General features: G+C 37.8%; 1 protein-coding gene across 5 annotated transcripts in view; it reads right to left on the reverse strand.

The window, feature by feature from the left end:
- Nucleotides 1–14,668, reverse strand: part of ATXN7L1 (ataxin 7 like 1) — a 488,131-nt gene that overhangs the window by 400,811 nt on the left and 72,652 nt on the right. For 3 of the 5 annotated variants that reach the window (XM_075274093.1, XM_075274096.1, XM_075274095.1), the window contains 7 exons: nt 13,502–13,584; nt 12,117–12,373; nt 11,316–11,508; nt 10,569–10,690; nt 8,868–9,798; nt 7,184–7,258; nt 3,617–6,080 (listed from right to left, as the gene is read on the reverse strand). In XM_075274093.1, coding sequence (XP_075130194.1) covers nt 6,039–6,080; nt 7,184–7,258; nt 8,868–9,798; nt 10,569–10,690; nt 11,316–11,508; nt 12,117–12,373; nt 13,502–13,584 — 1,703 coding nt within the window. In that variant the 3' untranslated portion in view covers nt 3,617–6,038. Of the gene's footprint in view, nt 1–3,616; nt 6,081–7,183; nt 7,259–8,867; nt 9,799–10,568; nt 10,691–11,315; nt 11,509–12,116; nt 12,374–13,501; nt 13,585–14,668 lie in introns of those variants that run through there. The other 2 variants (XR_012716108.1, XM_075274094.1) reach the window with 2 other exon arrangements.

Here is a 14,668-nt window from a genome sequence, read left to right on the forward strand (position 1 = left end):
GAAAAGCTTTGTAGTTTGCTATAGCAGGAAAGCACATGAACCTTGTTACATTTTTTTTTTTGTTTTCTGCGCAACAACAGTTCCAACAACCCAAGACACAACAGCTTCTTAAAACCCATAGTAATGTGAGCTTTGTTCAAGTGTCATGGGTAAGACAGCATACTAAAATATAAGGTGTAGAATTAAAAAAAGAAACAAAAAGTTTCCTCTGTTATTTTAAAGATCCAGCTAGAATAGAATATGCTGTATAAACTATTTCTACAAAGGTCGATCAGAACTATGTACATTTTATAGTAATAAAAAAAAGAAGGCAAACAAGTTCTCCATGTCACGTTTTATGGCTAAAAGACCTATGCACGGCAGACGTGTGGCAGACTCTGAGCTCCTATTGCTGGGAATGGATTTCCAATTTTATTACATCATAAACACATTCACCATCAGAGCAATTTTGCTCTTACAACAGGAAATTAAAGATACGGCAATAATACTGTATTTTGTAGAATTTCCAAAAAGGTTGAGAACTCTTCCTCTTCTGCTAATATGAGTGATAGAATAATTGATGTCAGGTATACATATGTATATTGTTATGGTATACAGAGCCATCAGCATGATCACTGTTTAACAACAAGCATTGCAAATAACATCCTGCAAGAATTTACTGCCTTAATGGCCTGCAACTTAGCTGGAGGGTGCAACCCCCAAATTCTTAGGATATGTATTGTAAAATACATTTTGATATCACATCATACTGGCAATCTTATTTAAGGGGTTGTGCCTGTGTGCATGTACTAATAGAATAGAGCATGTGCATAGTACCTGCCAGATGTCAAACAGTTGCCTGGGAAAAGTTGCCATGTGCAACAGCAGCTCTTCATGCCGGTGTCAGAGTAAGGGCTCGTTCACACGGGGCCAGTGGGGTGGAATTTGGACGTGGACTCCGCCTCCAAATCTGCCTCCCTACAATAGTGGTCTATGTAGATCGTTAGCGTTCATTTTTCCGTTAGTGTTTTTTAGCCGCTAGCGGAAAAAAGAAGCAACATGACCTTTTTTGAGGCGGATTCCGCCTCAGGAAATAAATGCAAGTGAATGGGAGGTGGAAAACCACGTCAAAAAACCGCCAGGCGTTTTATTAAGGTCCATTCCTTAATTCCATTCCTTAATAAAAATGGCATTTTTTTTTAGGCGGTTTTTGCCAAAAACCGCCTCATGTTCAAAACCCGCTTCCTAATTCCTGAAGCGTTTTTTTCAGTACCAAATTCCGCCACCCCCTATTCATATGTGAACTAAGCCTAAAAGGGACAAAGAGGTGCACCATAAACATTTTAACAGAATACAGTGCAATATAAGATATAAAAGGATTTTCCACAAAAGAAAGTTTTCCCTCCTATGGATAGGGAATAACTTTCAGATTACTGGGGGTCCGTCTGCTTACACCCCCACTGATCAGGAGAAAAGGATTTTTCATCCGTCTTCTGAAAGGAGGGGTGTTCAGGCAACTTGTGCACTGCTCCATTCATTTCAATAGGAGTGCTGAAGATGGCTGAAGTACAGCGCTTGGCTATCTCTAACACCCCCATTGAAATGTAAATCCCCCGTTCTCCCGATTAGCAGGATTTGGACCCCCCCATCCACTTTTGTGATTATACCCTTTAATTACTTAACACTATGGAGACAAGAGGAGCCTTTTTTTGGAGGTTTGCAGTGGAGAAGTCATCGGATTATGGCCTTATGAGTCACAAGTTATGACCTAAGGCATTAGCTGTCAGAACAAGCACACAGCATCGTCTACATGTTTCAGCCAAAGCAGGACTGATGAAAGCGACGCAGTTCAGCAGATTTATAAATACTTTTCTGAATGTAAGGTGCACCTTAAAGAGCAGCAGCTATACTATACCTGGTACGCAATGGAAATGACATTTGGGAGGAGCAGCATAAGCTAGAATGAGCTGCCTTTAGCCAATGAGTATTGGACAAAGTGTTTTCAGTACTGATGGCTAGTTATGATCAGCTGACCAATAGATTCCTGCCGAGGGGCCTTTTACGTTAAATGACACCTCCCAAAACACTGCTTTATAGAGCTGTATCATCTACCAGTTCCACCTTTTTTGGACTGTTTTATATACCCTTATGTAATAACACTACTAAATAAGCACTGTCCTACATATGTTAGGCAAATGCATCTCACATTACAGATATAATTGCAGAAAGTGCAATAATTTCTTAGGGTAAAATTTTTAAATGATACAAAATTCCTGAATACCTGAAACACTGTTTCCTATTCACAGTAACTAATACAATAGCACAACTATTGATCATGTTATGTACTAAGACATTACTTTTCCAATGTGCATATTAATTGGTTAGCATATTTAGGATATTTCTGGAGTTGCAGGCCACTATGACAATAAAAGGTGAAAGTGGACTTGTCACAGTTTTAAAGGTTTTATTATAAAAATCAGAACAGATTATATCTGTAAAAACATTCTCATTAATGTCCTTAAAGCAGGTTATCTCTTTTCCATGACTGCCAAATTATGGCAGAGTCAGCAAATACTTAGTTTTTATGCATAGGTAATGTCTTGGTGACAAGTCCACTTTAAATGACAGGTTCTTCTTTATCATTAAGAGCTTGGCTAGCAATTCATCCAGTCATCTCTAGCAGTATTTGATATGCTTGTAAACAATGAGTGCATTACTTGACCTTCTCACTTCTTGGAGGAAAGTGCCTGTAAGTGCACTTAACCCTATAAGAGCACTCTCAAGCCTGTAATGTGCTGATTGCAATACAGAATAATAGAAAGTATGGCTGCGTACTTGCTGCTTAAGATAGTATATGGATAGTAAATATGACATTTGCTCAACATAAAGGGTATCAAGACGTTATGAAATACCAAAACAGTTCTCCATGAGAAAAATCCCCCACAGTCCAGTTTCTGGAAACTGAAATCAACATTTTGCAGACAGATCAGCTGAATGGTGCATGTGTGCAGCCATATTCACTACCATTCTACAAGGCACAGTGTTCTGATTTAGTAATAATATCAAGCTAAAGACATTCTGTAAGTGGGCAGCTTATTCTCCTTTGACAGATGGTAGAAATGAACTTAAATAAGGAGTACAAAGATGGCACAATACCTTCCCAGTTTGCCATTGGCTTGGAAAGCATATAAAGCCAGCTTACATGTATTGCTTTCAACATGTGCAGTACATGAATTTTGGCCAATGTCATTTTGAGGCATAGGTGCTATACGGAGATGTACTGTTCTCCTGCTTGACCCTTCTAGAATGGGAGGGGTTTACTATCTGCTCTGAGACACCAACTCCCAGTTCAGAGATCACTAGATTTAGATAGATTCCATGTTTGAGGAAGAAGTAGGTATTTTGAAAGGAAGGAATGTAAAGCAGCAAAGGAAGAGGCAAGATTTTCAATTCAAATCCTCAGTTTCCAATTAAAAGAAAGAGGGAAAGAATAAATAAATAAGTAAATGACCATTTTCAAGATCATTACAATCTTAAACAAAAAAACTGTGCAAAAATAACAAAGATATGTACACATTATTTTTATCTTTAGAAATATACAACTTAATTCATATAAAAAAAATATAAACATTGCTTTGACTTTCCTAATTTTCAATATGCAATCTCAGTCAATTATCTCAGCAAAACATAAATTATTATAAAATTAACACTAAATAACAAAACGTCCTTAGTATCCTTAATGTTTTTCCCCTGAACAATCTTAGCACTGATTTAGAATTGCTTTTACACATTGCAGGTTCAGTATGACGCAGTATAGGGAAAACAAGCAAACATCCTTTTCTGTAGTTCGATGTAAAATAAGCCAAAGTATTAAGTGCACTTTTAACACTGTAGAGACAGAAAGTGTTTGGTATGACTGAAGTTTGGAAAACTTTGATAAATACCCTTTAGACACAGGGAAAATACATTTTTTTTCTGTACAACAGGACAATGCGCATGAAAAAAACAGAATACAATCTGCAGAGAAATGGCTCATGTTCTAATTGCTTTATGGCAATGCAACCTTTTATTACATGTGACTATTGTTTTGTAATCCTTATTCTGCATTGAAACATATTTTTCATATTTGAATTATAGTTTGAAACTCAGGTATATTTGAGCCTTGGTCCTACAGCCCACCAGGACAAAACTTAGAAGACTCATAAGACTTTAGAGGTTAGTTCAATTGTCTGGGAGAGTTAAATACAGATGTATATAAACAAGCTCATACCCAGACTCCTGGATTAAGCAGTATAAAACATGATAAAGAAGATTCTTCATGTACCCACTGCATGCTCTACGGGTCAGCAGAGATGGAGAGAGAGTACACAGCTTTCTAGAGATGTAAACAACTAATAAACTTTGAGTGGTGTTCATACTACTTTAAAATCATAAAATTGAAAATATATCTACCGGTATAAGGATTTCACTGTCCCAAACCATGATCTCTGTTGTATTGGTTTTAAAGGGGCTGCGCCACAAGGGGCATTTACTTAACCACCAGACAAGTAATAAATATCTGATCACCGGGGGTTCTAAGTCTTCGTTCCTTTCCACTGCATAGCCACGGGAACAGAAATTTGAATGGAGTGACAGCAAAACATGCACCCTGTCACTTAATTCAATGCCTGTGGTACAGACAAAAACAGCAGGGTGTTGTACCTCCTCAACTGTAGTCATGGTGTAAAGAGGAACAAGAGTTCAAAACCTCTCTTGTAGAGCTCAGTCGGAGTACCAGTGGTGGGACCTCCAGCGATCAGATATTTATCACTTATTCTGTCAATGGTTGATATAAATGTTCATTGTGGGACAAACACAGATTACTACATAGAAAACATCATCAGTGTACACTGAAAGCACTGATCATTCTCCAAATAATTAATAATCTATATTATTACACACTGAGGACTGAGAGCTTATATCCATCTTTTTAATGTATTATACTGTTTAAATCAGTCCTTATCTTTACTTAGGGTTGGAGGACCAGGGCCTACATTTGAGAGTTCAATGTATTGACTGCTTCAGTATTGTCACCATTCACTGCCCGCTCACTGATCTTTCACACCTAGGAGCGTTGTAGCATCAGAATATAATTGTTACACATTTGAGGTCAGTTTCCACCACTGAAGTTGTTGCTTCCCTAAAAATGATCGTCCATAAGGGAGATGTTCTGCAAGCAAATGATCCAATGATTGGTTGAATTAATAATATTTAAAAAAAAAACAGACCACCATATAGTCACGCCTCCAAAAATAATATAATAAAGTTGTTTTCATATTAAAACCTAAATTTGTGATTTTTTTTTATTCTTGCTTTTATTCCCTTTGACTACCATAATCTGTTTATCCAAGGAAATAGGAACACAAGAAATTGAGGAAGACTTCATACAATGAAGAATATTGGTTCACCAATTCTCTCTTGGATCACCCTATAATGTAAAGAATATTGTGCAACAGTACATCTCCCATCACAAATATCGCTACTACACATTACACTGCTGTGTATTTTGTTAGTACAAGGATAACCTTTCCAAACAAATGAACTTGGCAGAAATCAGTGACGAGAAATGTGTTTTTTTCCTTGAAAGTAAGTTGTAGTTTGGATTCATTTATGATGAAGTCACCAAGCGCCATATATTTTCTACTGCAGTACTCTTCTAATAGAACTGATATAATAAAAGTAACTCATTATAGTGGTAAAGAAAAGAGAAAAATAAATAAGAATACAGACATTGCTGATGTGACCTTTTTACTGTCAGAAGCTGGGGAGAGGAAGAAAGGGTTTCAAGGCAGATTTTGCTTTTCTCCTAAAATACCCTTGAGATCGAGAAGGATTTCTACAGGAAAAGTAATATACCAACTAAGTGACAAAGCAAAAACACCCAGTTTGGTTCTGTAAACTTTAGACTAGCACGTCTCCATCACGTAGTTATGAAAGGCGACATTGTCCTTGCCCACTGCAAGTGAATAGCTTGGTGGGCTGCTGAGATCTCAAAGTAATCGTCCAATTATCTCCCAGTGTCATGGAAGTGTTCTTATCCTGCCAGCACGATTCGAAGTCTTCTTAAAAACAAAGAGAGGTACATCATTACCAGCATGCTGCCCGACAAGCATTACTCCTCCTACTATCAAGATTAGAGGGGTTGTCGTTCAAGCACCCTAATAGGGAATTCTGAAGTTGGACAATCCCTTTTGCAACCCTTTAGCCAGCGTGGAAAGTAGTTACAAATGGTTTTTTGCTTTGGAAGGACTCATTTTGAATTACACCAATGGGAACTGTGTACTGTAAACCTAATTCTTTACTGGGATTACAGAAGTAGTACACCATGGAAGCTTTTTATAGTTTGACATTTAATCCAAAATAATATCTTTTTGAGAAAATGTGATCAACAATTTGCTAATTATATCTTACAACAGAATTGTAATACTAATAATGTCTCTGAGCAATATATATGGAGATAAATTATTTAATACGCATCGCAGAGCTCAGACACCACACCCTTCTACACAATTAACTTATCAAACCCTGGTGGTTGAATGATTCATATTCTGGAGAAAAGAAACTAATCTAGAACCCTTTAAAACAGTTATTCCCATCTTGGCAAGTCATGGCTTGGTAAATCAAGACAGGAACTGGCCACCCTGGGGTGAGACTTATGAAACAGGTGAGTGGTGTTACTCTAGGTGGTTTCCATAGTTTCTGTAACTGTGGAGCTATGGAAACAGTGTAGCTCAGCTGTGCTACACTGTTTCCATAGCATAGGAATCACCTCTATGGCAGTTAGTAATACAGCATATAGAAACACCATATGTCCTGCTCTCATGGTTGGGACTTGCAGCAAGTGATTCCCTCTTTGATTTGCTGAAATGGGAATAACTCTAAGTCATTCATGGCTACTAGTGGTGTTCATATATATCCATGAGTCGCTCTACAGCAGGGCATTTCAGACTTCTATTGAGAAATCAGCAGCTGAAAATGTGCCACATCACCATGCCAAACTAGAAACAGTGCTTCATTTATCTCCCAGACCAAATATATGGCTGGGACTTTGCGTTTTATAGCTCTAATTTGCATATGATTCATTTTTAATCTTCAATAAATTATTATATCTGAATGAGAAACTAATGAAGGAACACAGAATTCCTAAATCAACCTATATACTTACTTGCTTGTTGTGTACAGGATTTGATGTACTTGAAGGAGTAGATTGTGACAAAGCTACACTGCTACTTTTCCCCATCTGGTAATATAAACAGAAATTATATCACTTGGTAAGACAGTATATTAACTTAGGAAGACAAAAATGTTATTGTGAATAGCAAAGTATAAACAAGAAAGCTTCTCTTCCATGTTAAGTCATCTTCTGACATTGCACAGCAACATTTCAGAAGAGGTCAACATAATGATTTTAAGGAGAACCTTTTTATGTATTTCTCTTTCTTATATAGCACCAACATATACTGCTGCACTTTACCGAAATCTTCACTCACGGTTCTTAAAATGGTTCACAATTTAATGAAGGAAACCTGTTAGACACAGGAAGTTATCTCAACTCCATGCAGAGGTTGCCATTCGAACCCTAACCCTAGTTCTGAAAGGCAACAGTGCTAACCATGCTGCCCTTTGATTTCAACTATATATATTTTTTATGTATGAGGTATACAACATCATTGGACATTTGTTGTAAAGTTCAGCTACTGTAAGTATAGCAGTACAATGAGATGAAGACATAAGTGTATAAAGAAGGTAATGCAAGTCTTCTAAAACATTTCACAAGGAGATCCTTTTTTAAGCTTGCGTGGCTCCAACAAAAAATAATATAGTTTTGTCCTGCTGTCAAGGAAATGGATAACCACATGCATTAAAAAAGTGGACTATTCCTGTAGCTAAAAGGTTAACAAGGGTTATGACATACATTTAGGTAGGAGTAAATGACGATTTAAATGACAAATGTCCATTCTTTCCATTGACAGAATAAAGATACCTCTATTCTGAATGCTGTCAACGAATGTAGATCAGAAGGACTACTGTATCTCCTTAAGGAGACTACTGCTTTTTCAGACCACCTTGCAGTGTGCAGGGTTTTATAGACCATACATGCCCTGCTAAGGAGTCTGCGAAGTAGCACATGAAAATATGTTGTCCCCAGTGGAAAAAGGACAACTTACTTAGAATCACCTCTTTGAAGGTAGTTTTGCTCTATAGATCAATGCTGGTTTTCCTGAAACCTAGTGGCATGATCTGGGATTAAAGTCAAGCTAAAATATCTCCTCCAAAAAAAAAAAAAAAAAAAAGAGACTCCCATTTACAGACTGCCATTTCGGGGTTATTCCCTCTTATCATTGAAAACAGTCTAGTGGACAGTAGAGCTAGAAGTCCTGCCCTGCCAACGATTCTGGGAGTAGAGTACACAGATATGCCTTCCTTGAAAGAAAGATTGGTCTACTGTCACGCAATCTTTATCATCATGTATGGCCACCTTTAGATGCAGGGGAGCATTTCTTTAAATGTTTTTGTTTAAAGGAATCAATACATTTTCCCCTGCATCTGTAGGTAACTATCAGTGGCCACAGGCTTAGCATTTGATCAGCTCAAAATCACTTCAAGAATGACATAAACATAACTATACAATGTAGAAATGACTTCTCCTGAGCAGTTCAGATATTTATGTTCAGCATACCCTGCAGTAATTTTCACTCGTGATATTTCCATAAATATTTTTATTAAAGCTGGTTCTGTACATGTAACCATTAATGTTAGAGCAGCTTATGATCGGATGTATCAGGTGAACACATCCGTCCTAATGGAAGAAAACATGCCCCAACACCAATAATTCTTCATTAACTTACCTGCCGAGACATGGAGCTATTTGGGGTATCTGGCACAGAAGATATAAGGTTGGTGGTGCTCTTTTTGTGAACACTGTTCATACCAGGCATTTTAGTGATTTTACAGGCCTTACTGCTCGCACTAGAGTTTTTACGCTTTTTCCCCTCAGACTTGTCAAAGGGAAGAGGCAGCGAGGACACTGCATTGTGCACTGCCAATGTGTGTTCCCCTGGATGATGCACCAGAGAAGACACTGACAGGCTAGAGTCAATACTGCTAACAACCATGCTCATGTGTTTAATGGAGTCCGTTGAGCTACCAGATAAAGAAGTCCTTACTGGCGATTCCAGTTTGGCACTGATTGGGCTTGTTCCATTGTTTGCATTGTGCACAGACACACTATTATAGGAAGAAGTCGCCTGATAAGAGTTTATTGTAGCACTAGAGTTCAAAACGCAGTTTTTCTTGTGGGACCCTGAAAACGTAGACGAGGAGGACGTCTGTAAAGGTAATGAGGAGGAAGAGGTGGAAGAAGGTGTTTGAGGCTTTTTCTTTTTGTTACTTGAAGGCTCGTCGCTCCGTGAAGACTGGTCTTTTGCTTTTGACGATTTTCCAGGTTTGGATTTTGGTGGCTTGTGTGATGGTAAGGGACTGGTGTTCGGTACAGGGGAAACAGCAGAAGGGGCTTTGAAAGTAGAGTCCATAATATTCAGAGTGGGTGCAACATGAGAGAAAGCAGTGGTGTGTGATGTAACAGAGTTTGTGTCCGATGTTGAGACAAAGGACGCATTCGATAGTATATATGAAGAGGTGGTTCTCGAGTTGGTGGGAGGAGAGGGCAGGTACACAGAACTCGGACTGCTGAAGGGCTGCAGAACAGATGCAGGAAAAGGGCTGCCGATATGTGCTGCTGGAGAAGGCATAGGACTATCTGCGGCTGGAGGAATTTTTCTTGAGAGATTTAAGAAAGAATAAACAATCATTAAACAGTTATACTGTTGCAAGTATGTTTTCTACATAGACAGTACATTGTCAAAAGTTAGTCATACATAGGGAACTTCTGCAAGCACTAGAGCAAAACCATCACTTATATGCAATTTTTTTTCTTTTGTTTTCACTAGAATTAAATTTTTATCTATTTTAATGAATGTCATCACTAATGAAGCAGACTCAATTTCAGCAGCTATAGATTTTACTAGATGTAGTGTTATGTGCAATCAGCATATGCTGCGCACTCTCTGCCAAAGAAATGTCCCCCCACCCCACACTGCTTTCTCCCTCATAGTATGCAAGGAGAGAAGATGCAGCTACACCCCTTTCTCCTTGTTTTCAATTTAGTATTTTACCCAAAAAATTTAGGGGGCACACTTATATAAAGATGGAAGAGAAATAAGAATTATGGATTGATGAAAGGTGAAGATGGTGCCTTATATGTCCCATGTAATATATAATAAATGTCATATACTGACTTGTGCTACCAATATATTTTTTTAAAAAAAATGAAAACCTAACAATAATAAGATATGGAGGAGTCAGTCACATGTTCGCCAACTACAAATACTGTGTCACTGCCAACATTTACAACCAAATTCATAGATACATAGAACATAGAATGTAGACATAGATGACCATTTGTCTCATGTTTTAAACATTTAATCCAAATATTTCAAGACAGAATTACATTATAAACTTATCACAAAACATTAGGCCTTAAAACTTACTTCCACATTTGAGAATTCAAGTGTTTCTCCACCATAGAATTTAACGCAAACCGAAACCGATCCCACCGTCTATCAAACACATAATACCCTCTTCCCATCAAACGGCTTCCAAATGAGCAAAACTGAAATCCAAATATAACAAACAATTTGTCACTGATGAGTAGAAGTATTGAAAAATAGAACATGTTAAGGGGGCTATCTCATTAAAGACACTTCTCTCCTATCCACAGGATATGGAATAACTAGCACTTCCATACCTCCTCCATGTCAATAAAGCGCAAGTGCACATGTGTGACTGGTGCTCCATTCACTGCTATGAGACTGTCGGGACTGTAATCTCCGGCATTCCCATATAATTGATGCTTCATTCACATCAATCTCCTCAAGGGACCCAGCAGTGGGACCCTTCAGCCATATGACATTTATTCCCTATCATGTGGATAGGGAATAAGTGTCTTTACATGGACAATCCCTTTAAGGTATATTAAGTAAGACAGGTTTACAACATATGTTCTTGCAATAATTGATTAGGACCACAGACTAACTAAAGAGAAATACTCAATGGATTACTTTATGGTGTTGTGGGCTGATTTGCGCTGGATTCATTTCTAAAAGTAAATAAAAGAATCTGAATACAAGAAAGTCATAAATAAATTTTATGAGACTTATAAAAATTAAAAAGCTAGCTGGACGAGAAAATTATACAACAAAATCATGAAATGAGCAACATTGAAACAGACTACATACCGCAAGAGGTTTAGGGTGATGTCCAGAGTAGTAACAGTCTAATTTTTCTGTCTCCTCAACACCTTCAATTTCCCCTTCATCACTGGAAAGCCGACTGGCTAGGTCCCCTACCGCAGAATTTACAGTGGGCTCTGGCACAAAAGCACTGTGGTTTGATGAAATTGAGCTGTTTAAGCTATTTGCAGAAGATGGTCTAGATAAATGAGAAATGATATAAATCTTTAGTTGCAACATGACAAAATATACTATGACAGGGGTCAGCAACATTCGGCACGCCAGCTGCTGTGAAACTACAACTTCCAGCATGTCCATTCCACTGCTATGGGAGTTCCAAGAACAGCAGACCAGGTATGCACGTTGGGAGTTTTAGTTTTCTAACACATGAAGTGCAAAAGTGCCTGGAGTTCCCAATGTCTCTGTTTATTTTTAAGTACCGTAATTCCCCAGCCCCACTGCAGAACCGTGTGTAGCAATTATATCAATGAAGATGATATAATGAACATTATCCATTTTCATCAGAATATTGCATTTTAAATCTAAGAACATCTTTAAAACAAGTAAACATGTATGAATGTAGTATTTCTAGTATAAAGTTTAAAAAAAAGAAGAAAAAGAAGATATAAATAATTTTACACAATACAATAGTAATCCTAAACAGTGGTATTCTAAAGACAAAAGTGTGAAGCTGAAAGTAAAACATGTAACCATGATAAGAATAGTGAACAGCTGTTGACAGAAAGTGACATTTAAACATTTCTAAAGAGTGTGAGACTGTAATGCCAGGGAACCGCCTGAACTTACCTAGGCAGGACAGAATTAGGAGGTCGGGCTTTTGCAGGTGATGTCACTTTTGGTTCTGAAGCAGAGCTGGCAGATGACCCTGATGACTGTTCTTGCGCTGGTGCAGGCTGGTTTTGATGTGTTTCTCGTGCATTCTGTGAATGATCTTTGTCTTTTAATACCTCTTTATCTCTTGATCGAGCCTTATGTTCAGCTAGGAGAATGTCGAATGGTTTCTTACGACCTGGAACTGCTCGTCTGTGGTTAAGCGTATGTGTCTAATATGCAAGGGGAAATACATATAGTTAATGTACTAACTACATTTGGAAACACACCACTCACAAAACAATACTTAAATGTTACTATTTATGTTAAGATTACACTCAGCTAGCCCATCTCTTGGGAATATCATAAAAATTGTAAATTAAAAAAAAAAGTGAGAACACCTTCACATGCACTACCTTTCATGGTTAGGAACATTGTAACACTTTTTTAGTAAATAGATGAATATACCAAAATTGTACATTTGAACAAAAATGAACATATAGCATACAACAAAAGTTTGGCAACGCTATTTAGTGAGCTTGTGGAAAATTACAGTATTTGGAACAAGTGCACCCATATCATTTTAGCAGTGTTTTGAATGGTTACTGGGTTTCTCTGGCCTAGCATTTTCTGCATTTGGTAACATGGTATAGCTTCCTGCTGCCTTAGCTTATGCAATGCATTCTGGTAGTTGTAGTCTCTCACACTATCTTCCTCTCACTCCTCCTTTCCCCCCTAACAAACCGCTCCCTGTCTTCCTAGATATTCTTCCCCTTCCTAATTCACTCAGCTCACTGCCCTACCCTATTATACTTTGCCTGTGTTCTTTCTGTTGAGATCGGCTCCTCCTCTTTTTTTACTGCAAGCGCGCAGCACGGTACAGTAGCCTTCAATACATCTCTATTGCGTAGGCTCCCATCTTGCACAATAGAGATGTAGTGTCAGCTTCAGCGCGAAGCCAGAACTCTGGCTATATTACATACGCGCGTGCCAAAGTCAACGAAGGAGGAAGAGCCATTCCCCGAAAAAGGAAGCCTAGACAGGAAGAAGATAGGTAAGTATGAAGGAGTGGATGGGGGGAGTAATAGTGACAATCCATTTCTGGAAATGGGGAAACGGATTGTCAGAGGATAATCAGAAAATGTCCCTGGGGTGGTCAAATGAGCAGGGATATAGGTAAATATAACATTTTGATTAATTAAATTAATTAATAGAAATTAGGAGGGGGATAGATGTTTAAATTAGTGTAGGGTTTTATAGTTATCCCGGACAACCCCTTTAATATTAGAATAAAGTAAGGAAGACATGCTCTAAATGAATTGCATATACACATGGTTTAAATACACTGTTATAAACACTACCTTGCATGTGAGAGATCTTGTACACGGCTTTTTTGTCTCAGGATCCAGAACTCCACAGTGCTTATTTGGGTCAAATTCTCTCTCTGAGTGACAAAAAGAAAAACTGTAGTCTTGGATTGTCGATCAAATTAGATGAAACACAGGTAAGGTAGCTATCCTACATCTGCATTGCCTTTTTTATTGCAGGGATTGAATATGCAGAGACCTCTCTTTTGTCAAACAAAATTGGAACGATTTAAAAAAAATATCCCTATGTATAAGTATTGCTGTTACACAGTTATTTCTTACTACTTCTACACCATAAAACAAATGTTGTTTGCCAGAAAATAGCTTTAGTTTGTGTCATGATATTGAAAAAAACAATTACTTTTCTTTTAGTTCACCTTCGACATGGCTGTGTGAGGGCTTGTTTTTGCAGAACACATAATTTTTATTAGTATAATACTGGGGAAGATATGACTTTTGATCAGTTTTGATTATTTTATATTTTTTTAAAGGTGGGATGAACAGAAAACACCACTTCTGGCATCTGAATTTCAGAGTATCATGCAAGATAAACAACATATTAATTTTATGGCTCATTATGGATGTGATGATGCAAATCACATGTATGTTTCATTTTTATAAACAAAGGGAAAAATTTGTCCATTTTTACTTTTTCTGTCGAACCATTCAGGTTACAGTACTGGGGTTCAAAAGAGTGGCTGGTGAGGAAACATACAGCCTAATTAGGCATAAAACAGTGATTAAATGATCAAGCTTTCCTATAACCACCCCCAAAATAAGACCCCATATTTGACAACAAGTATGCCCTAATTGATAAGACAGGGTGATAACATGAACGTTCATTGTACACCTGTGACATGTTCCCCTCCACACAGGCTGAAGTGGGGCTGTCAGTATATGGGGTCCCACTAATTAGTGCTAGGTGAGGTTCTAATGAGAATATAGGTGTCATGTTGGTCTCATTTTAAAGCAAAGATTTTTTGCTACAAAACAAGCCCAAAGCCATGGCTGTACCCCACGGCTTCAGCACTTAAGCTTTTAGAGTAACTACTCCCTGTGCAATCTTACTCTCTGACTTTTGCTGAGGCTAAACTATTAGGTACTTTACTCAAAGCTCAACGAGAACATAGGCAAAATGTTTAAGTGGTTAAAAGTATAGCT

Source organism: Leptodactylus fuscus, chromosome 5, assembly GCF_031893055.1.
Source record: "Leptodactylus fuscus isolate aLepFus1 chromosome 5, aLepFus1.hap2, whole genome shotgun sequence".
NCBI lineage: Eukaryota > Metazoa > Chordata > Amphibia > Anura > Leptodactylidae > Leptodactylus > Leptodactylus fuscus.